Raw genomic sequence first — 21,668 nt, 5'->3', positions numbered from 1 at the left:
ATTGACACATCAAAATTTCCCTCAGTTGAGCGACTGTTCCAGCTTTAAACTAAAGGTCAGTCTTAGCGCGTTAAGTCCCGATTAAGTCCGTAACGACACACAACTCTAAATACCCGAAGACGGCTCAGACACTCGATGCAAAACTCCGCACAGCAACTTAATAAGTCCTTTATTTGCAATGTTTCGATACCTCATCTTTCCAGTTTCCGATGCAAAAGAAGCAATAATTTCTTAAATAAAGAAAAGCAAAAAAAATATTTACAAAATTCCAATAAAACTAATAATCAATGGATTATCTAAAGCACCTCCCTGCATCTGGACAACTGCGATGTCTGTTGGAAAAGGAAACACTGCATTACATCAGCAATTCATCGTTTCTGGAAAAAAAACTGAAAAAAACAACTTTTTTTTAATTATCATTATTATATATTTACAGAATGCTCCTGAAATGAGTTTCCACTTTAAGTAGAAAAGGCTTTCGGATCATTTCTGTGTTTTTATTTTTTTATTTTTTATTTTTTTTTAACTTTATACGTTTCATCAAGTCAATTTCTGTAGATTTCAAGTTTTAACGGTGATTGGGTCATTAAGTGTCCTCTACAGGGATAGTTCCCCCCGACAGCTCAGGTTTAAGTACAGAAGAGGTAAAGATGAAGAGTCAGTGTGGTTTCACTACTGGGGGATGGAAGAGGATGGCTTAGAGGAAGCATTAAGATCACCCCCCCTAGTAGTCAAAGGTCAACATCAGCCCTCCGTGTTTCTGTCCTCTGTGAGTCCCATCTTTTGAAACAGGGAAGAGAAAATAGATAACCTTTGCTTTAAAAACTCCACCCATGATTATTTAACATTAGTTAGCAATGTACATTTTGTCCATCGACGTTTCGCCCACGAGATCAGTAATAGAAACACACTTCAGTCATGCTGCACACTCCAGTAAGGGACAAAGACATAAAGAGCTGTGTTTGGATTTAAACACAATATGGCATGATGATACCCACCGATAAGAGAACCCACTACACTGCACGCCTCGCTGTTTATTCTTGCAGATCAGATAAGATTGTTAGGCAATAATTATCTAGAACCATTAAAAAAAAAAGCAGCCTGTCGGTTTGTGTTATTGTGAAAAAAAGTTTCGTAGTGATGTGGGATACTTCACACCTCGTTAACAAGCAATCCTGCTGAATCAGTTTTCAAGTTTATTTGATGAGGACACTTGCTGTGACAAGCAGGTGGGGAAATAATGAGGAAGCAAGAGAGGGAAGGTAGAGAGAAATGATTGTTTTCTGAGTCCATCCCTCAAAGAAAGACAAATAATAAAGATTTATCCTCATTGAGGATTGATTTTGAGTCTGCCTCTCTGGCAATATTGTCCATTACTCTCCAAAAGCTTCCTACACAGCCCCGGCCTCGCCAAAGGGGGGCGGCAGCTTTTTAAGTCCAGTCTTTTATTCTTTGTCAGACTCCTCCTCGGCCTCGCGGAGCCAGGTGAAGAAGGCTGTGACTGATTTCAAGGCCACGCCTTTGCCTGTTTGCTCTGCAGGGTCTTTACTGGATTCCCATTTGTAAAAGGCCTCCTCTTTAATAACGTCCTCATCGTACAAGGCGTCGAAGAACATCCGCAGCAGGTCTGCAGAGACAGAACAAAAAAGGTCAATATTAATCCGGATTAGTGGTTCAGAAATGGATGGTTTTGTTGTAGTCAATTAGACCTCAACCACAGTTTGCTGTTAGGGAGGAGAAAATAAACCCAAAAACACATTAAAATACAGACTGAGGCTCACGCTGCTCAGAGTCAGATGTTTGTTCAACTGTTACGATTGTGAGGCCGCAGATTCATGAGTAGAGTTATTTTATTCTGATACACGTCTCTTCTGTCTTTGAGCCAAACTGATAAATTGGACAGTTAATCACTAAGTCAGTTAGTATTCGCTCACTTCTTGGTTGGTATATTTTAAGTAACAAGAACTTCCAGCTAACACATGCTACAGATGTGATTGAGGTAAATTAGGAATGGTGTTGTAATAACTCAAGCTTCTCTATTGTATCAGCCTCAAATATCCTCGATCAATCAGTCTCTATATGACAAAATACTTTTCCTTTTGTCAGATCACATTATCTTGCAGAGTTGACACATTATGCACAAACAACTCGAGAAGAGTTGACAGTTTATTGAACGAACCACACAGTCTGGTTCAAAATGAGTCCAGCTGACTTTGCTGCACTCAGCACAGCAACAGAAATGAGCCGCATTATCTACTCCGAGATAACAGTAAGATTAGACTTTAATGTTTACAGCCGGTCATGTTGTTGTCCTGTGCTGCAAACCGATGCTTAAAAACAGACAATATTGAACCGTCTTGTAGTTTTTGCAACGCCAGCACTGAGATAAACTGGTTGCTTTATCTTTCAGTAACTCCTTTCCTTATCACTCAAATACGACAGTGAAGTTGCATCTTTGGAGCCGTGATGGTTAGCTTAGCATGTCCATAGGTAGTAGCTGACCGACAGGGAGTTTAGTTTATTAAGATTCCCGTTAGCTACTATAAAGAGTAACAACTATTCTTCCTGGGGTCCACACAGTGAGAGAGTTTGAGCAATGCTTTGTTGGAGTAACAGCGCAAAGCGCAACATAAGATCTCTTATGTTATTATGAGAAGTTTATTTTCAGTTCATTACTTCAAATTAGACCGCAACCCCCTGACCCCCCCCCTTGTCTAAATCATGAGTCACCTGTCAAACACATGAAAGTGTTACTCACACAGATGCACATTTTAATGTCTGGATGTCTAACATTTCAAACTATATTTACTTTACGGTCTTTTTAATTTATAATGATGCAGTTTTTGTTTTTCTGTGTTCAAAAAAAATCTGAGAAACATGAAGAAGTTTGTTTTAATTAACTTTGATTGTTGCTTATTTTGTATTATATACTTAATATTAAAGAGAAATACTTAAAATTAGAAAAACTCTGAAAACTGTGGTCTCAAAATTACCCTATTTACATATGAAAACCAACACCAACAGTCAAACACAGCCTCTAAGTAATTTGCTGTATTTGATATTCTGCAGGAGGAGGATCAGGAGGACAACACTCACTTGCTGGCTGCTCCATGTGCACCATCAGAGCCTGGAGGGCGTAAAGCGCCTGCAGCTCTTTCTGCTCATCACACAGGTATCTCTGCAGCAGATTGGCTCTCTGGTTGATCTGCTTTGCATCCACCCTGTATGGGGTGTCGCCTGAAACGAAGGGTAACAAAGACATAAATTGGGATAAAACATTTTGTGGAATGAAAAGTATTTACTTCCAGGGCTTCAAAAATCAAATCAGCCTTTAAAAAAAAAAAATCTTTCCCTTGTAGGATTCCTGCTGTCGCTGTCAGAAGACCGACAGTAATGACTAATAACTGAACAGCTAAATGACGGAGATAATTTTAGCAAAAATCAGACAGCTCTTCATTCTTCATGCTGTGATTGGTCATGACTTACATATGATGGCAGACTGACACACGGATGTCATCAATGCTCGTACAAACAGGTTGGAGGCAGCCTGCTGTTCATCCAAGTTAGCCTAAAAAAAAGAAAAGAAAAAGTTGGTGAAGGAAAATCTTAACTTTTCACAACCTTTATATTTAAAAACAGAAAGTCACATGAAATATTCAAGTGTGAAGTTAAACTAGCAGCGACACACACCTCGACCCAGTCTCTGATACGCTGGTTGTTGGCCTTGTCCTCAAAGAACCTGTCCAGCTGTTTGGTGAGCTCCTCTCCACTGAAGGCCTTCTTCCCGGGTTCCTTTGACTCCGTCTCCTCTCCTGTCGTGAACTCCACCTTCTGAAATACGTTACAAACAAAAAAAGCTTGAAGAGACTCTTTATATACTTTGTTACTCAAGTCCCATCCATTCCACCTCGAAGCTGTAACCCCGCCAACTTCACAGTCTTTTACAGACCTGATCAGTGACAAACTTGTTGATGTCTTCATCCTTGGCCAAGAACTCGCTCCAGTTCAGCCCAGCTTCAGTCCACATGGCCCCAACCTTCTTAGGAGTCTAGTGGGGGTGGGGGCAAAAAAAAGCACATTCAATCCAATGAATTTAAAATGCTAAACTACACAACAATTTAGGGAATATTATTTTTTTTAAAAAGGGATGTGATGAGATATCAGTTTAAGCTCCACTTCTGATAAAACGTACCATTCCTTTGCAGAGCAACTTGAGGATCTGTACCAGCAGCACACCGGCCATCTCCAGAGGTACCAGAGGCTTCGAGATCTCCCTGAAGACACATTACACAGAATTAAGCTTTCCACTTGCTTCAAACCACATTATCAGTTACTATTTGATGTTCAGTCTAATTCAACTTTTATGTGTATAGCAGCAGTTCACACAAAAGCAGTTCAAAGTACTTCATATTATAATAAAATAATTTGTAATGTTGAGATTAAAACCATGTTTGGCCCTTTTTAAGCTTCCTACTGGGAATAAGTGATCTAGTTTTACATTTCACTGGAGAACTGAGTGTTTTATTCCAGTTACTGTTGGGAGAAACGTGTGATTCTGTAACATTTGTGCAGAGAAGAGTGGATTGGCCATTGAGGGTACGCCTGAATACATTGAATGTGTTCAGAAATTATTCCATGGACAGTGAGTTAAGCAGAGAGGAGAGAAAGAGGGATAGCTACAATCCTACTACTGAATTTAACCTTTTTGGGCCGCCTGTGTAAAATTGATCTGCTGCACAGACTGGAAATGTCTCACTGACATAAAAGATGATTCAGCACCATTTAAGCAAAGAAAAGTAATTTACAGACCAAGAGCCATATTGGCCAATTTCTGACAAATTGGTGTTTTATTTAACTTGACTATTTTTGTCGACTTCCAGCACTCACCTGAAGAGCTGTCCCATAGGGATGCCTCCCTCGTGCAGCATGGGGGTAATGAGTTCAGCCAGGTAGAGCCAGATGTGAGGTATATCTATGGCCATGTCTTCTGCTACCTCCAGGATCTCTTGTAGCCTGTGGCCACAAAACACACAGCGCTCAATCTCTATCTACAAGACTCGTCGAGAGCTCAAAAGGATGCGTTAGAAGTTACAAATGAAGAAAAACTGGTGTGAAGGTGCGATTCCTCACCCTTTGTAGTACTGCTCTGTGGGCAATGTCCCTGCCTTTATGAGCTGGTGCATCAACAAGCCCATGTGCTCTCTAGCAATGGTGCTGCGCTCAAGTGTCGACTCCATGCCGTTCCGCACAAACACATAGAGCAGCGAGGCACTGTTGAGCTCTGCCACACACTGCAACGCCTCCTATAATGCCAAAAGAAGGGGAAAAAAGGGAGGTGTTGGCCGTTAGGGTGATTTTATAAACAGAGCATTTTCCATCTCCTAATATTAATGTGTACTGAATTCACATCGTGGCATGCCGTGTTTGTACCTTCATGTCATTGATGTGGAGATATTCCTCAATGATTGCACTGGACTTCTTCTCCAACTCCTCTTCAGTCAAGGTAGATTTAGGAAGAGAAGGAGGAGGAGTGGGGGCGCTCTCACGTTTGACTGCTAAAAAAGAAAAGAAAAGAAAAGAAAAAGAGACAACACAAGATGAACCTCAGTCCTTAAACATCCTCATTTAATGAGAATACATAATTCAGAAAAAATCTAACACCATCAGTTTATCCACCAGGATGTTTTTCTCCAACTATCATCAGTTTTAAACGTTCACTTTTGCTCCATCAGTTTTTCTACCTGTGAGATCTTTGCTTGGAACTCTGTCTCTGCTTCCCCTGTCCTTACTTCCTCGGTCTCTGCTTCCCCGATCCCGGCTTCCTCTGTCTCTGCTTCCTCTGTCCCGGTCATCGGTCATGCTGGCCACGCGGCGCACCGGCTCATTCGTGGCCCTACTGTCTCCGCCCCTCCCGCCGCGCTCCTGGGACTCTCTGCTGAAGCTTCTCTTAGTGATTTGGTTCTGGGTGCTCCTGTCGTCGCGACCTTCTCGTCCCTCGCTGCGATCGAATCGGTCAAACCGGTCCCTGTCTCTGTCACCGCCACGCTCGCGGCTGGAGCTTGACCTGCGGGTGGTAAGTGAGACAAAGGTCCAGATTTATTAGGAAAATGTAGTTTTTGGGTTACTTATAAGAGTGCGAGGACAGTTGTGGAGTAAAGAAGAAATATTTGCAGCTGGCGAATACCTCTGAGGAACTCTGCGATCAGAGTCGGATGAAGACAACAATGAACCAGACTGCTGCAGGGCTGAGAAGCGGTTGAGGGTGCTGGTGGCTGGACGACCAGAATCTAAAGAGGAGGAAAAGAACAGATTAACACCCCAAACACCAAAAATAACTTAAACCACAGACTTTCTTTTTGGAGGAGGTGTTTTACCTTGGTCTCCACTTGCTGGTTTAGCTCCTGTTCCTCCACTGCTGCCTTTACCCCAGCTGCCCCACATGCCTTTGCCCCCTGGAGCCAACAGTTGATTGTTGAAGTCCAGAGAACCGGGCTATAAGGAAACATGACAAGTTACAAAGGTAAACACATTCATCCAGGTCTCAAATCATCAAATTAAAATAGAAAGAATTCTGGACAAACAGATTTAAAACCTCTGTCGGACTTGGACGTTACCTTTGTGATCTTGCTGAGCCGGGTGGTGTCGATGGGTCTGTTCTTGGAGATGGGCACCGTGTTCCATCCTTCATCCTGGGGCTGGCTGTTCCGGCCGCCTCCAGGTGTGTGAGGGCCTCGGCCTCCCATGTTCCCTCCCATCCTGCCGCCGCCGCCACCGCCACCGCCTCCTCCTCCTCCTCCTCCGTCCTTCTTGGACAGGAGCTGCTGCTGGACCTTGATCTGTTCCCTGTGCTCCTCCAATTCTGCCTCCTTGTGGATCTGGTCAATTGTTTTAGGACCCTGGTCTCCTCTACGAGGCACCCAGCCACTCTACGGAGCAGATGGAAGACGGTCATTAAACAAACTTCCAACATTAGTTATTTTATAGCTACATCCTAGACTTCTGAGTAACTCATAACCACCATTTATTACTTACAATCAGTATCAACGGTGGTTCACTTAGCATGAGTCACTACCTTAAATGTTTCTAATCAGCTCTTTGACATTGACTGATATGAATGATTAAATATTTACCCTTCTAAGGTCCAGCACATCTTGCAACATGAAGCGGATTCTGGATGAGGTCTTTCTCTCTTTGATGATCTTGTCCATCTGGTTGAAATACTGATCCATACGGGGCTAACAGGGTCACAGAAAAAAAGCATTTTTTAAATATCAAACTGAATGTGTTTGAATAAGTCTGACACTTTGTGTAAATTGTCTCCTGAGCTCCTAATAATCCTATTCCCTTTATGATTCACCCGACCCATCTCTCTGTGTGTTCATGCTTTACTACCTTGGCCTTCTCAAAGTCCAGGTCCTTGCCAATTGTGGAGAGCAGCCTGCAGAGACACTCCAGAGACTCTTCATCGTGATTCTTCAGTAGTTTCACTACACAGTCGTGCATGATGGCCTCCGTCAGCATCTTCAACTTGAAGAGTTCACCAATGAACTTAATGTTACCAAGCGAGCGGCGGCGGGCCTGGTCTTTGGAGTCTTCCAGTTCCACCCTCAAGCGCTCACGCTCCTCATCCTGAGGGAAGACAAGTGTTTGTGGTCAAATGGTCAGTATAAATATTTGTGTGGTTGGGGCAGTGACAGTAAAAGATCATATGTCTTACATCTTTAGAAGCCTCTAACTCTTTTTGCTTTTTCTCAAAGATCTCATCATCATCTTGGTCCTTCTCAAACTCTTTCTGGCAGCGGTTGAGCAGCAGTTTGCGGAAGTTCACAAAAACTCCTGGCTTGTCTGAGGTGGGGACTTTCAACTGAAAAGAGGAGAACATTGAGTGTAATTATTATTTTTTAGTAAATATAAAATGTCCATCTTCATATGGCACAATAACTGTGACAATGTCAAACAGAAAATGAAGAGTGATAAATGTGCTCCTTCAGTTCCTCAATACCATCATGAACATTCAGTGGCCCAGACACTTGGCACAAAATATGAGACATGGAGCGAATGCCAAGAATGAAATGACAAAGATTCAGACACAATGGCGTAACTTACCCCCATAAGGCAGCGGCACATGTTGGCGTAGGCCACAGAGAAGTTGGGCTCTGAGATGGCCTTCTCAAAGATGAGGTCGATGGTTCCCTTCAGCCTCTCCTCTGTATCGATCGGCAGATCTGTCACCTGTTTCATCAGCTCCTGAAACTTCTGGGGTGTCAGCTTGTTGAGGATACTACGCAGACGCTTGAACAAGTCTTGAGTCCTGGCCTCGTCCGTGTTGGCTACTTCCTCCTCCACTTCCTCCTGGCGGCGAGTGGGCTTCTTCACAGAGGGCTTCCAGGCTTTCTCAGCCTTGTTGAGCTGCACGTCGTCGTGGAGGGACATGCTGGTGATGATTTTCCTGGGCTCTTTACGCTGACCCTGCTGGGAGCGACGTGGTCCAGGTGGCTAAAGGAAAGAATCAAAGCAAACATGATCACAATATTCAACAAGACACGATTTGATAGAACACACACACACACAAACACACACACACACACACACTTTGAAAAAAGGGACAGAAATATCCAGAAGTGAGATGTACAAACTTACCGGTCCTCGTGGTCCGCCCACTGATCGGCTCCCGAGATTCCCCAAGTATGAGGGAGTAAAATCAGGACCAGCATTCATCATTCGAGCTGGGTCAGCAGGTCGCAGGGGATTCTTGTTCACCTGAAGATACAGTAAGAGGCAAAATTATACCTGTGCCCATCCTTATATTCTGCTGTCGTCAGTGTAATAAATTCAAAAAGTAGCTATAAGGTCATAAATGCAACCAAATCAAGTATTACACATCCATGTAGCTTCTACTTAAATGTCTACATATTTGTCTTGATGTCACACATGAATTATATTAAAGTATTAAGTCGTTGTCAGGAAAATTCTGTGAGTTCATAAATCAAATATTATTATGTATTTTATCATAAGTTTCTGTGGCTGCCACTTTGGCTGGAGAAGTTTAATTTCTGGGGAAACACCAGAATAAAGCAAAAATATCCCTTACCTTGTCCAAAACCACGTCACTGATGAGCGGCAGACCCTCAGGTTTGTTCATGCTAGCGCCGATAAACTGGAAGCCGAGGAGGAACTCCCTGTCGTACCGCTTTTTCTCTTCTGGGTCTATCGGCTTCCATTGTTCTGAGAGATGTGTGAGGGCAGATTGAATGTGATGAAAACTGATGCATGAAGGGCAAAAGGTTACATGTCCACTACTTTATAAGAAGGTTATAGCTACAGCAGAGTACAGAGTTCAATCTTACACTGATTTGTAACGATTGCGTTGTTAACAAAAGTGAGACACTGTGTATAAATTTAACACCTTTATAGTACTGTATTGACTTCTTTGAAACGTGACCGCCTAAATCCCAAAGCAATTTATAAGTGACCTCATATTCAATACTCCACTCATGCATCATGACAAAATTCATTCAGAGCAGCGTGAGGTAAACGATGTGTGGAAACATCTACAATAAGATCTGAGCAGCATAAGTAAAAATGCTGGCTAAATATTTGATAGCTAGTGTCTGATCAAATAAAAGGTGTGATTTTGCACATCTTGTTTATTATTTTAATATTTAAAAAGTTCTTATTGCTCAACTGTGACAATACAATCTTACTATTAAAATAAGTGGGTTATACACAATTTTCATTTGTAAAGTATGCAGAAAATCATCTTTTATGTGATGTTTGATAAATTTAAGCTTCTGTGACCTTATAGGCATCGTCATTTTATATCTATTAATTTTGTATGGCAGCAAAAAGACGACAACTGCAGCCACTTAACTGCATTAAAAAATGTACCTACCTTCTTTGTACTCGTATTTCTGCTCTTTTGCCTCAGGTGAGGATTTAGTCTTATCAGTTTCTGTGTTCTGCTTGTCCTCTTTCTCCTCCCAGGTCTCATCTGCGACCTCAGCGGGAGGTTCAGCTGGAGCAACAAGGACAGGGTCGGCCTGAGTGGACGAGGGTTCAGAAGCTGGCTTGGCGTTCTGCTCCTGGAGCAAACAAAACAGGAACAGATGAATAAGTACTATAATAACGCAGATTTTCTAAACACTATTGATGCAGCTGAAACTTCAGAGACACTTAAACACTGTGCTGTAAATACAAACCTCTGTGAAGGCATCCAGGAGGTCTCCAATAGCCTCCCTCTTGTTGAGTTCCTTCATGTTCCTTCTCTTCTTTGGCACAGATGTAGCAGCTTAAAAAAAAAGATAAAGTGTTAACATAGTAATCCTTTACAAACACGGCATCTCGATCAGAAATACACGTAAGACAGTACTCCACCCCACCTTGCATAGTAGATTCCTCTGTAGGGCAGCTAGCAGGGGCAGGGGGGGCATCCTCAATTTTCTCCTTCCCCTCCTCTTTCTTCTTCTTCTTCTCCTCCTCCTCCTCCTCCTCTTGGGCTGACGTTGCCATTTTAACCACAGGTGTGGATTCCTGAGATTGAGAAGTGTCGGGCTTGTCAAGGGGTGTAGTGTCTGAAATTGCCACATCCTCAGTCAGTTCCTCAGTGTCTTGAGGAAGGCCGTTGGAGAGGAGCGGCTCTGCTGTTTCAGCTGGTGTAGGTTCAGGTTCGGGGGCAGAGCTGGGGGCAGCAGTCTGAGTCTGTGGAGCAGCAGGCTCCTGTGCAGAGGGTGGAGGCTGAGATACTTCTGTTGCCGTCTTTGTAGGTGCTTCTTCTTTTGTCACAATAACAGGTTTAACAATTGCTGTAGCCTCAGCTGCAGGCTCCACCTTAGCGCTGGTCAACTGCTCTTCTTTCTCCACTTTCTCAGTTTTCTTTTCCTCCTTTTCTGGTGCCTTCTCAGCTGAAGCAGGGGCAGCCTGTGGTTCTTCCGTTTTGACAGGGACCTCTTGCGCAGCCAGTGATGCTGAAGGACCTACAGGAGCGTCTACTGTGTCACCAACTTTAGTATCGACTTTATTTATTGCCTCAGCAGGAGGAGGAGTAGATGTTACTGCTGGAAGGAGGGGAGCGGGAGACTGCTGGTCCTTTATCGATGGGGTTGGTACCTCAGAAGCCAGTGTAGGGGCTACAGATTGTGCGGCTAATTCAGTAGGCGGTGCCATCTGGCTGTCCATTTCCTGTTTCGCCTCGACCACAGGCTCTGGGTTTACTGTGGGAGGAGGTGGTGGACTTTCAGCGCTAGCAGAAGGCTCTGCGTTTTCATCTGGGAAATGAAACATTAAATTACTCCATAAGAGAAATATAAAATATGGCCATCTTGCTTAATTTTGTAAACCCAAGCTGAGAAAATGTACCCACCTCTTGTCACTGTAGTGACAGGCTGTGTAACTTCTCCATTGGTCTGTGCAGGACTTACATCTGTTATGGAGGCCTACGATTGCAAAAAGAGTCATCTTTAAACTGCTGATTAGAATAACAGAAACAGCGTTTTTTTGCCAGTTTATTTTCCCTTTGTTTGTTTTACTGTGTCAGAAGGTTGTTGAGTCGTATTTTACTAGACTTAAAGTACGACCACGGCTCATGATGTCAGGGCATATTTGTGTATATTTGTTTTAGCTTTTTGCTGTTTTTTTAATCTGAGTAATGCTACTTTTAAAAGGTTTGCACAGAGATTTGAACTGAAATAAAGTGCTGAGCGTATAAATGATTCCAAGTTGTGTTTTTTCCACTAACAATGTGATCTTTTCTCACACAAACCAACTCAAATGTCTCTTCTTAAAATGGGAAGGAGCAATTATCTTTTCAAGTTGTCTGTTATTTTGTTGTTTTTTTATATTTTCTTACATGATTAAAATCTTAATACCACAAATTGTACATTTGTTTTGTTTTTATTGAATTTTCTACATTCTCAGATAAGCCACCTACCAAAGCAGACACAACTAGAAACACAGTCTCATGGTTGGATGCCTCCACCAGCCAGTCAAGTTGGAGTTTACATTCATGACTGTCCAGACTCATATTGTATAAAATTTGATAAAGGTATTAAGTGTCTTCTTTGACAAAAATATCGACTTCACTGGAGTCACTATAATGATATGTATTAATTTCAGTGATAGACAAGCTGCCTTCACTTAGAGACCTTTTTTTTTTTTTTTTACAGAGGAGTACAGAGGACTGATAGAGAGATTCATCACATGGTGCAATGATAATCACCTGAAGCTCAACATCAGCAAAACCAATTAGCCTGTGGTGAACTACCAGAGGACCCGGATGACCCCTGTCCTGGTGGTTAACCAGGGAGAGGAAGTGAAGAGGTTGGACTTATAAAAGTACCTTCGGGGCCAAATCAATATGTCATCAATTCATCATTTTATCCTATTAAACATTTATGAGAAAACTTTGTCACAATTAGCATATGAATTATTGAGTTATGGCCACAGTGACCTTGACTTTTGACTGCCGAAATCTAAATCTGTTCATCCTTGAGACCAAGTGGACGTTTGTGCCATATTAGAAAAAATTCCCTCAAGGTGTTCCTGAGATTTTGCGTTAACGAGAATAGGATGAACAGACAACCACAAAACATGATTAAAGTTAGAATGGAAAACTGAAATTATTCTTATATAACTGGAGTTTCAATCTTCCCGTTTATGCTTCACACACACATTTTAAGTCAGGGCCAAAAGCAATTTAAAATTATAAAAAGGAGGAAACTACACCTTTAACTCAAAGTCGCACAAACTGGCATTCATTAATACAATTACCAACATTTCTGTCTTTAACTGTAGGCTCTTACAAAAATGGGCTTGATTCAGATCAGAGTTGAATCTTTCCAAAGTGATTCTTACCTGTGGGGGAGTCGGTGTGGTCGCGGATCTTCCACCTGACATGATCTCCTCTGTGATATCGCGCCCGCCCTGGTTGGGGTCTCGTATTCTGATCTATATGCAGACAGGGAAAGTATCCGTTAAGTCTCCACAAAACATGTATCCAACATTAAAATGCAACAGTATGTAACTATCCTGCCACTACTGATGTACAGCGGCAACCCATCATGATAAATGCTATTGTTATCTTGAGGTAAAAGAGAAAGTTCCACATTGAACAGACAATACACATTTCTCTCCATTCAAATTTTTTTTTGACCTCAGACAAGAGGTTTGCAGCCCTTTTGTTTGCTACACACTACCGGTTTGCGTTCCCTCTTTGCTGGGCCTTGTGGCTGTGCCGGTGGTTGCTGAGGAGGCGGAGCTTGTTGCTGTTGCTGGGCGGGGTTGATCATGACCGGTGCAGGCTGGACAGATGTAGAGTACTGCGCCTGTGCTGGATAGTATGCTCCTGCTGTCAAGGTTAGAGTAAAACACAGAAAACGTGTTAAAAACAATACTTCACATTAATACAACCAGCCATCTGAGATTCACAAGATAAAGTATCTTGTAGTTATGCCAAAAGTCTTTTTTTGAAAACCTTGCAATAAAGTTTGTGTGAATTTGGTGAAACTGATGTAAAAGGGACATTAAGGCGCAACTATAGACATTTGCCCATTGACAGCGGCTGTCCTCGCTTAAATCCATGTTCCCAGTGTGCATATTTTGCCCACCGGCCAAATGGCTACTGAATGTTCAAATTGTACCAGACACTCAATAGATCACCTTTTTTTTTTTTTGGGGGGGGGGGGGGGGGGGGGGGGGCTGGCTAGCTTGCTGGCAGGTAGTCATTTTGAACCCTGCATGGTCCGGATGGATATTTGAATTTCAAAAAGGAAAATAAAAGTAAAGAAGGAGAACAAAACCTGGATTCCACACAAAGTTTATTCGAGGTGTGTTTATCAAATTAGTCATGAGCAGGCTTTGGGAAAAGTAATGCTTTTGTTTGACCTTCACAATCTACATGTGAAAGTCTTCTGTAGTAGTAATTGTCTAATTTGCAGTCCATGACCAGTCCATTGCATTGTAATCAGATTATACAAATCTGAAACACATCAAAATTGTGAAAATGGCCAGGAAACATATGAAGGTAAAATATCCAAGCACAACGTAGGCAGACTTTTCAGCTCGTCGTCAGCTGTGTTGTGGTGGGCCGCTCGTCTTTAGCAGTAAATTCAAGTGAAACTGATTTCATGAATCAGGACTTTGTTGATTTTGATTCAAGTTTCTTTTTCGTAAGTTGTGAGAGGAGCTGATAACACAGCGCAGGGAGTGTGGTCAATTATAAGTAAAGACATCTAAGCTATGGATTCAAACCAGAAAACATTTTGTTTAAGGTTTTTTTTTCCCCAATTATGAAATTTATTTCAATGGGATACTGAACACTATGTTCTGTATTTTCAACATTTAACAGACATCCTGGACAGTATCATGGAAAAAGTCAAAGGGGGTTAAAAAGTAAAATCCTTTACACACGTTTCACTATTATGGCTTGAATTTACAAGTGATATGCCACTGCTGAAATAGTGGCTTGTTTACTTGTGCTGACTTTGACTTTTAGACCATTCGCATGTAACAGTTAAACGTGTGTTACCCAAAAGAAAAAAAAGGGGGGGGGGGGGAACACATTTACAACACTATCAGAGACAGGAAGTGCCACAGAGATTGTTGCCACTGAAGCCTGCTGACCAGCACACAAGCACACACACTACTCACCGGGGTAGCGCTGGGAGGTGAGAGGAGCACCGTGGAGAGAGAGACGGCCGTTCTCTCGCCCGCCCCCTCTCCCCCCACCACCCCGCCTCTCCCTCGCAGCAAGAGAGGGCTCTGAACCAACGCAGCAAAGGAGAGGAAGGGAGTGAGGGACGGGAGAGGGAGGAAAGAAGGAGAGAGGGCAGGAAGAGAGATGCAGAATGAGTTAATGAGAGGATCCAGAGGAAGCAGGGTGTTAAAAAGGTCCCATGAAATGAACAAAGCCTTTGCTGTATTCTTACTTTGTGTTCATGGCTGCATCCTATTCTTAAACGCCAACAATATGTGGCCTTCTTTGCATATTTGTTAGTCAAAATAATCCTTTTCTTCTTAGGGAGAGTTTTAGTTTGACCCTACTCTACCTCTCACTTATGAAAAGGAAATCTGCAAAAGCAAATGAGCACTTGGAGCCATAAAACAGAACAGGATGTCTTTGAGAGGCTTTTCTAATTCCCAAAGTGCCACAACTAAAAACGTTTTACTTCCGTTTAGAGTCTTTATCTAGCTCAGTTTTAAAGTTGTACCTCATTACTATTCAAATAAGGTCCCTGCTCACATTAAATCCCACCCCACCATCTTGTTTCATGTGCCAACACACCAAACAAGAACAAAACTCTGGTCTCAAAGCCATTTCATGGAACCTGTAAAGGCAGCGTCAGGTGAGACTGCAGATAGAAAGAACAAAGGCCAAAGCAGAATTAAGCCAGACCACATGCAACTGGCAGATCACCACATACAGCAGAGTTTTGACCCAGAAAGACATTTAAAAACACACCAACCAGCCAAGCAAAACCAAGGCACACCCAACATTACCTTACGGGCAAAGAGGTGTGCAAATAGATACAGACTAAAAATATGTGCTTTGACTTAAAAATCAAAAGTTAAGTTTGGATTTCCTGATGTTTGTGAGAGATTTCTCCACTTTAAAACTGAGGTTAATAACCCTCTTACCATAGGCAGAGTATTCAGCAGGGCTAGTTCCCGGGTAGAAGCCTGCCGTACCGCTGGTCACAGGATACTGCTGAGTAGGTGGCATATATGGGGCCCGGTATGGCTGAAACAAAATAAATAGTCAGAAAACAACAATAGAGGGACAATTAAGTTGTGGGAGCTTCAGGTCAATCATACCATCAGCACAGTAATATTACATACTATTTTGGACCTAATATAAAGAAACATAAAAGACAACTCTCCAATTCCAACACCTATTTTTGACAAAAAGTGAAGATAATGCCCATATTTGTATAGCTTGTCCAAATGTTTAAGTCCAGCCTTATTATTCTTATAACATCCTTTCTTGTGGGGACTTCTGATTAAAGGAAAAAAAATCAATGCTGTGAATACGATGATTTCCTATAAGCAGGTCACCTATATAGTAGAACTGTGTCATTATATTGGAAATTTGTGCTCCACAAGTAGAGAGAACTGAGGAAAAAGGCTGTAGATTCCTCACACTGCTCTTAAAGAGAAATCCTACAACAATGCACTTTGAGTGTCTCGTCCACGTCTTCTCGCTGCAGCTGTAATGTCGCTCTGGTCGTCGCTTTCTCTTCCAGACTCTGCTGTGCTTGATTCAACAGCGTGATATTCGGCCTTGTATCACGAAACTAGTTTTCTCAAAAATTGTATTAAAAAGTATTTGGTAATCTGATGTTTCAGTGTCTGCTTTTCCCTTTCGCTAGTGTAACAAAGTTTTTGTGAGAGACCCGCAGTTTACGGTCCTTGAAGGCGACACTACAGAAAATGATCAAATGTAGTTTCTAGTCTAAGACAGATATCCAAAGTCCACCACATGCCGTGTTTTGCATCACATGCCGCACTTTTGCTGTCAAATGAGTGAGGGAAGTCTGGCTGCACGCAACATGGAGGTAAAGTTAAACATCGTTCATTTGCATATACTAACCACACTGTAATGACACAATGATGGCTGAAAATTGGTTTCCCTTTTAAGGATTTTCTCCAATTTAATGTTATTTGGGGACTTTTTGGGGTTCACACCTGGGCATTCTTGGCTACCTAGCAGGATTATTTGTTCTTTGGTTCATTTCCTTTGGAGAAGCTTTTCAAACATTTTCACTCATCAAGAATTTAATTCCTTCGTGGCATCAAAACTTAAATGGGCCACCAGAAACTTCCATAGGTGAAACTGGGCATCCAAAACAATTTTAGGGCTGACTAGCTCTAAATTAAACTCTATAAATCGACAAAGAACATTGCTAGCTTAGCAGCTTTAAAGCTACTAACGACCAATTAAGCAACAATCTTAAATCAGCTAGTACGCAAAGATCATCAACGTCTTTGAAAATAATATAAACCCCACTTTCAGAAGGAAAAATACGGTTATATTTTGGCCAACAAGCTAATATGATGAGCACATACACAGTATTATATGATTATAATATATTTGTGACTGCTTATGTCAACCAACCTGTCCAGGGGGGATGAAGTAACCCTGAGGGGAGCCAGCAAAAGAGAGCTGCTGCTGTGAAATCATCATCATCTGGGAGCTGGGAGGGTAGACATGAGTGGGTCCAACAGCTCGAGGCCCGCTACTTGTCTGGACTCTTGGAGCGCTGGCAGCCATAGCCGGCCGGTTCTGATAGTAACCCTGGAGGACAGATAAGGGAGAACCGAGGGAAAGAAGGATGAAGAGTGCATCGCAGTGCAAGCAAACCTGTTGCTTTGTGTCTGCATTTGATGTTTTAAGCATGGTGGTGTTAGAATGTTGCAGCAGTTTTTGCTTGTCTGTGCATCCGGTTGCACACCGCGCTAACCCCCGCTGGATGCAACGCACTCACGGCAACTTCAAATGTCTAAAGCACAATCAGTTCTACGGTTACACTGAGTCTAATGTGTACTGAAATACATGTCTCTTTGCCACACTGATGTTAGCCAAAGTTAAGAGAGGGAGGAGGGGACGAAGAGAAAAGCCGTTACCTGTAATGCTCTGTATCCACCCTTCAGCGGCGCAACACATGAGCAGAGAGCAAGAGAGGGAGTGAGATTAAGGTGAAAATGAGGACAAGAGACAATGTGAAAAGGTTGAGATTACAAGGTGCAAGAAAGAAGAGTATGACAGGCAGCAGTGTATCACAAAGCCATGAACAGTAAGCTCAAACAATGACAGCTGCACATGCAACTCTGCACAAGTCTAGATAAAAGTGAGATCCCCAAAAACCCCTGTGGGTTCAAGTTTTAAATGGTAAAACAGTCATTTTAAGGGCAGCAGGCGCATGCGGGCAGTGATGTTAGAATGCTGCAGGTACCAAAAATAAATTCATTTTTAATATTTAAGTCATTATCAAGGAGAGTTTGGGGCGATGTCTTGCAAATGCAGACAAATGTGGAGGGGACATTTAAAAAAAGAAAGAAAGGAATGGGCTTGTGCAGGATGAATAAAAAAATAAATAATGCCTGGGTAAATATCTGCCTTTAAACACTGACTTATTAACAGCTAATAAAGGGCATAACTTCTTCAAGAAAAATGTGCATTTCTATGAGGAGATGCAATACTCAATGCTAGCAGACCTTAGGAAATTGTATAATTGAATAATTGAAAGCATGCATTACACTAAGGAGACAGAGGGGATGTAAGGAAGAGTGCGGGGTGTTAGTACCTGTTGGTGTAAAGTACGGGGCCCTGCAGCAAACTGGGAGGACAGCAGAAGAGAGGAAAGAAGTCAAGATGGCAAATAGGCAATTACACACACGCACATACACTCATTTAGCCAAAGCTTACAGCAGAAAAAGCCGTGTCAGAAATCTATGTGAAAGGAAGGAGAACGCTCTCATACAAGGCAAAACACATCATGTACTTGTACCCTGAATGCAAAAACCATAAAAGCCAAAAGAAAAAGAAAAAAACAGTACCTGTCTGGGCTGTGGTGCGGAGTTCATTTGTGGAGGTGGAGGTGTGGCAAAAACAAGAGATGTGGGTTGTCCAGGTCCGTAGGTGGCCTTGTGAGGAGAAAATGGAAGAAAAAAACCCCATAAATGTTACAAAAAGTTTTGGTTAACCTACCAAAACTCCTTTGATCCCACCAGGTCAAAGGCACTCACCTGTGTCAATCCTGGGGAAGGGGCAGGGTTTGGGACAGAGGTGGGTCCCGTTATAGGCTGTGGTGGTTTGTTCATTTCACGTTCTTTTATGGTTCTGCATTAGGGTGGCCTTGTGCTGCCAGCCTTTCTGTGAAAGAAATACAAAAAAAAAAAAAGAACAATCGAACATGAGTCAAATATTTACCAAAAGTATAAAAACTGCTATCAGGTGTAAATTCAGTTTTTGAATTTTCTCTAGCAGACAGTTAAACAGTACTCTATTACACATGATAATTGGAGCCTTAGAGGTCAGACATCAGACAACAGTGTGAGACATGAAATGTTTAAGTGTGGCAAAATCTAACTAAACAGTGAGGGTGTGGTCTGTGGTTTCGCCTATGATAACACCACCACCTCCCACAATCTTGCTCACTTGCATATTGCACGGCCCATGCATGCTGTCTTATGAGCAGTTAGAGTTAATGTCCTTTGCGGATTCCTCGCTCGTAATCAAATTGCAATGGACTCGTGTTCTGACATCCACCCAAAACAATCTATTGTTTGAGTAGGAAAGGGGCCGTGATAGCTACTAAATCACATAAAAAAGGCGTTTTAATTTGATTCTTTAGAGACAATTGTGTGATACCAGCTGTGAACTAATCTACCAGACAGATAATGATTGTAAAACCACAAACAAAATAAACACACACACAGAGCTAAATGTATGTGACTTGACGAAGCAGAAAAGGGCAAATAGGTTACAAATACTAAAGGGGGTTACTTAACACGTTTTAATGGTTTAGAGTTCTACTTTAAAGTGCATAAGTGACTGCCACCACATCACTTGTCTGACCCGTTATGAGTGAATTTAAGAAAATGGATACCTCAGGTCAAAGTTCATTTACTGTGTTACCAGCAGCTTCAATGCCCTCTTGCTTGTGCTAGCTACATGTGCAAATAATCCATCCAAATAACCACGTCTATTAAAAAAAAACCGGACTAATACATTATTTCTGAATAGATGTTAGAAAAAATGCCAGATTTACAAAACACCGGATCAATATTTGTAGCAGACGTGTCACACACAGCATCCACCTGCTGACACAGTTACTGTGGTTAGCTGCTAGCCGGGGCCATGCTGCTCTCAGACGGGACATCAGCGCTCAAAGCTGCTGTAAGGCTCCCGCTGCCTGTGATGGCTGCCTGTATCATGAGCGGTCATTAAATATAAGACTCTCAGAGGAGGCTCCAGGTGTGTTTTTAGCTGAATAATTGCTAAAATGAGAAGGCATGTCAGTGCAGGCCGAGGCGGGTTAAATCGTTAGCCAGCAGCCGGCTAACATTACGTGTCCCGCTGTCACTCTGCTTAGTTACGCTACGTGGCTGAACGTCCACACTTCACCTTAAAGAGGACTTAACTTACAGCCCAGCCGGATAGTTTTCACTGAGCTCATGATGGACGACATGTTTACTAAAAGGGGAACAAATAAACCGGCCCTCACACAACAATGTTGCAACACTTGGATCAGATGAGATTACATTACTGTAGGTTAGCGGGTTAGCTTGTCCTGTGAGCTGAGTTTAATTACAGGCCCGGCCAGCAGCTTCACTCTCTGTCTCCAAATAACAGGGTGAATTAACTCTGATTTAAAGTCAGGTTTTAAAACCGACATGTTGGCTCTGAAAGACTAAAACACAAACCCCGTTAAACCGTAGATCTGACCGTTAATACTCGCAGTTGTAACGGTCACCGTGAGCTGCCGTTAACGTTAATTCCTCCGTTATAAACAACACATCCGTGCTCACTAGTCCTCACACCGGCCTTATAACTCTCACATTATCACTTTAATTTAGTATTTTTTAGCGGTCTTCATGTTGTGGGATTAGCACGCCGTGTGTCCTGCTGACAGCCGGTAGCAGGCCCTGTCCGACCAGCTAACGGCAGCTAGCCGGTGTGCCTTTGACAAAATGAAGCCCCGGTGCAGCTAGCCACGCTAGCATCACCTCCCACCGTAAGATGGTTTTTATTCTTACCAGGAATCAACTGTGAATGTGTAGTTAAGATGGGAACTCTGTGGGGAATCAGCCTCTGGTCAGTCGTCTGTGTATGAAAGCGGTAGGTTTTGTATTTTCCGTGTCCTGTACTCCAAAGAGAAAAGTGATGCCCTTCTTGGCTATTGACTTAGCGAGCTAGTTAGCAGTTAGCTAACCGGCAGATGGGGCGAGTGCTGTTGCTGTCACCTCGGTTTAAATCCCCGCAGAGCACAAGTGACAGCGCTCAAAATCAACTAATATAGTACTTTGGGAGTACTATTGACAACTCCGATGGCCCCGAAAAAAGCCTCTGGACCGGGGGTCCATTATCAAGGCGTCGATGGTGACGGATTGCCGGTCAGGTATGTACACAAGTGTCGCGTCAGGCGGCTCAGAGAGAGGCCATAGTGCGATGTTTCTGGTTTATGGAGCCGGTGCACCTCCAAGTCGCATGGGTAACTTCCGGGGAAATTAAAATGTGAAGCCGTTTCCTTGATCACATGATACAGGCAAATCCATCAGCCGTGACTACACTATATAATGTTTCTGCTTAATCTCCATCCACGATTCAACATCGATTAACATCAATACTTTATTGATCCACAGAGAGGTGGAAATACTAAAGTCATCACCTGCAAACACAGACAATCAAAGCCAGAATAAAACAGTCAAAACAGATAAGGAGAAGTAATGTGACTAAATCACAAGGCAATAAAAACACCTCAAAGTCATGGCCTTCGTTACCATCATTACCATACAGGCAATCTTGGTTTTACTCTACAGAAATGTGACACAAGACTTAACCCGTTCAGGTGTATTATAATTAAACACTAATATTTTTAAACTAAAAAAAACAACTACTATTGTTTTATTGCTTGTGTACTTACTTATTATTTATTACTTATCTATTTTTGCTA

At 42.4% G+C, this 21,668-nt stretch overlaps 1 protein-coding gene and 1 non-coding gene across 5 annotated transcripts; both read right to left on the bottom strand.

The window, feature by feature from the left end:
* Positions 1 to 152: 152 nt before the first annotated feature.
* eif4g1a (eukaryotic translation initiation factor 4 gamma, 1a) lies at positions 153 to 21,189 on the bottom strand. 4 transcript variants are annotated; one of them, XM_062428453.1, is made up of 31 exons: positions 20,752 to 21,189; positions 18,739 to 18,865; positions 18,550 to 18,636; positions 18,297 to 18,329; positions 17,108 to 17,287; positions 15,631 to 15,733; positions 13,188 to 13,342; positions 12,850 to 12,942; positions 11,360 to 11,432; positions 10,380 to 11,264; positions 10,200 to 10,288; positions 9,893 to 10,082; positions 9,092 to 9,225; positions 8,641 to 8,760; positions 8,107 to 8,496; positions 7,718 to 7,864; positions 7,393 to 7,629; positions 7,131 to 7,235; positions 6,615 to 6,926; positions 6,375 to 6,492; positions 6,185 to 6,287; positions 5,742 to 6,064; positions 5,431 to 5,555; positions 5,131 to 5,303; positions 4,888 to 5,013; positions 4,193 to 4,274; positions 3,950 to 4,048; positions 3,691 to 3,831; positions 3,487 to 3,568; positions 3,097 to 3,237; positions 153 to 1,627 (listed from the first exon to the last, which is right to left on the bottom strand). In XM_062428453.1, exons 2-31 carry the CDS (start codon positions 18,811 to 18,813, stop codon positions 1,446 to 1,448), a joined length of 5,103 nt encoding a protein of 1,700 aa, XP_062284437.1. In that variant the 5' UTR covers positions 18,814 to 18,865; positions 20,752 to 21,189; the 3' UTR covers positions 153 to 1,445. The 4 variants fall into 4 exon arrangements, with proteins under 4 accessions (XP_062284437.1, XP_062284438.1, XP_062284439.1 ...); XM_062428454.1 differs by having other exon boundaries at positions 13,191 to 13,342; XM_062428455.1 differs by lacking the exon at positions 18,297 to 18,329.
* LOC133991287 (small nucleolar RNA SNORD66) lies at positions 7,983 to 8,055 on the bottom strand. The gene has a single exon (XR_009926991.1). It is a non-coding gene; the product is annotated as a small nucleolar RNA SNORD66 (small nucleolar RNA).
* Positions 21,190 to 21,668: the final 479 nt, after the last annotated feature.

The sequence above is a fragment of the Scomber scombrus genome, chromosome 11 (assembly GCF_963691925.1).
Source record: "Scomber scombrus chromosome 11, fScoSco1.1, whole genome shotgun sequence".
Taxonomy (NCBI): Eukaryota; Metazoa; Chordata; class Actinopteri; order Scombriformes; family Scombridae; genus Scomber; species Scomber scombrus.
This window is presented reverse-complemented; position numbering and strand designations above follow the sequence as displayed.

Excerpts from the sequence above, each read along its gene's own strand:
- eif4g1a (XM_062428453.1), bottom strand. The coding sequence starts at position 18,813 with ATGAACAAACCACCACAGCCTATAACGGGACCCACCTCTGTCCCAAAC. Across the intron at positions 8,497-8,640 it reads TGGGCGGACCACGAGGACCG|CCACCTGGACCACGTCGCTC; the intron begins GTAAGTTTGTAC and ends TCTTTCCTTTAG. Across the intron at positions 6,493-6,614 it reads GGCTCAGCAAGATCACAAAG|CCCGGTTCTCTGGACTTCAA; the intron begins GTAACGTCCAAG and ends GTTTCCTTATAG.